The following is a 1,781-nucleotide window of genomic DNA, read 5'->3' on the forward strand; positions in this document are numbered from 1 at the left end:
CTTTAATTTATTATTGATTAAGTGATTTTGATTAATTTACATGCCATTTGCAGCATCCTCCCCTCCTAATTGTATTGAATTCTGATGATGGAATTACATACTCATACGAGTCTCTTTCCTGTCTTTATTCGTAATCAAAAGCCCATGGTATGTTAAAATGTGTGTTATTGTGTAAGTTATTGACCTATGTGATCATAAAGATGTAGTTGCTATACAAAATATATCTCGAGGCAGGAGTGTTTCAATAAGTATAAAATATTATTCTGAGTTACTGTCCCTACATTGTTCTCCAGGCAAAGTTCCTTTATTGTGATAGAATAGTGTCTCACTTATCAAGAGAAGAAATTATCCCAAACCAATTGATAAGCATGGACAATAGAACAGACTCCTGAGGGTAGCAGTGTCCTGCCTAATCATCACTCTAGGGTTGAATAAAGCCCTCTCCATGTCTGCTCATAGTAAATCCCTGAAAACCACTGAGGAAGTGGCTCTTCAGATCCTCTTGCTTTGCCAGTTTGGGGTTGGAACTGTGGCCAATGTCTGTCTGTTTGTCCATAATTTCTCTCCAGTCTTGACTGGTTCTAAACAGAGGCCCAGACAGGTGCTTTTAAGCCACATGGCTGTGACCAACGCCTTGACTCTCTTCCTCACTATATTTCCAAACAACATGATGGCTTTTGCTCCAAGAAATCCTCTAACTGACCTCAAATGTAAATTAGAATTCTTTACTCGCCTGGTGGCAAGAAGCACAAACTTGTGTTCCACCTGTGTCCTGAGTATCCATCAGTTTGTCACTCTTGTTCCTGTTAATAAAGGAAAACTTATACTCAGAGCAAGTGTCACAAACATGGCAAGTTATTCTTGTTACAGTTGTTGGTTCTTCAGTGTCTTAAATAACATCCACATTCCAATTAAAGTCACTGGTCCACAGATAACAGACAATAATAATGACTCTAAAAGCAAGTTGTTCTGTTCCACTTCTGGATTCAGTGTGGGCATTGTCTTCTTGAGGTTTGCCCATGATGCCACATTCATGAGCATCATGGTCTGGACCAGTGTCTCCATGGTACTTCTCCTCCGTAGACATCGCCAGCGAATGCAGCACATCCTCACTCCCAATCAGGACGCCAGAGGCCAAGCTGAGTCCAGAGCAACCAATACTATCCTGATGCTGGTGGTCACATTTGTTAGCTTTTATCTTCTAAATTTTATTTGTATCATCTTTCAAACATTTTTTATAGATTCTCGTCTCTTTGTGAGGCATGTTGGTGAAGTTTTTGTTGCAAGCTTCCCCACAATTTCTCCCTTACTGTTGATCTTCAGAGATCCTAAGGATCCTTGTTCTGTGCTCTTCAGCTGTTGAAAGCCAGAGTCACTAAAAATGCCAAACACAGAAGACAGTTTTATTAATACCATTAAGAATTTTATTCCATAAATATGTGTTAAACATCTTTTGCATGAACAAGTCATGGTTCACACTACTTACTGCTCAATACATCTAGAATAAAGAAGGAAAGAGGCAAAGACAGCTCATGATCAAGAGCCTTAAGAGGTATAATCTCAGGACTAGGGAGGATGCCAACATCCAAATGAACATCTTACCCTGAAAGATCTTGGTAAACTCTTCACTCTGGGCTGTGGTGAAGCTGTTTTTCCAGTCATCAGAAACACCTGCCTGTCAGACAGGAAACAAAAGGTAATAGTACAACAAGGAGGCAAAGTTATCACTCTTTCTGTCAGTTGCTTCCCCAGTTACAAAATTGTTTTCTCAGATTAAAATC

The 1,781-nt window shown here is 39.6% G+C and overlaps 1 protein-coding gene across 1 annotated transcript; it reads left to right on the forward strand.

Moving 5' to 3' along the window:
• The first annotated feature begins 445 nt into the window (after positions 1 to 445).
• On the forward strand, positions 446 to 1,363 carry Vmn1r183 (vomeronasal 1 receptor 183). Its single transcript, NM_203489.1, has one exon. It carries the CDS (start codon positions 446 to 448, stop codon positions 1,361 to 1,363), a length of 918 nt encoding a protein of 305 aa, NP_987074.1.
• The last annotated feature ends 418 nt before the right edge of the window (positions 1,364 to 1,781 follow it).

The sequence above is a fragment of the Mus musculus genome, chromosome 7 (genome assembly GCF_000001635.26).
Source record: "Mus musculus strain C57BL/6J chromosome 7, GRCm38.p6 C57BL/6J".
NCBI classification, from domain to species: Eukaryota; Metazoa; Chordata; class Mammalia; order Rodentia; family Muridae; genus Mus; species Mus musculus.

Coding starts and splice junctions, on each gene's coding strand:
- Vmn1r183 (NM_203489.1), top strand. CDS start 446: ATGTCTGCTCATAGTAAATCCCTGAAAACCACTGAGGAAGTGGCTCTT.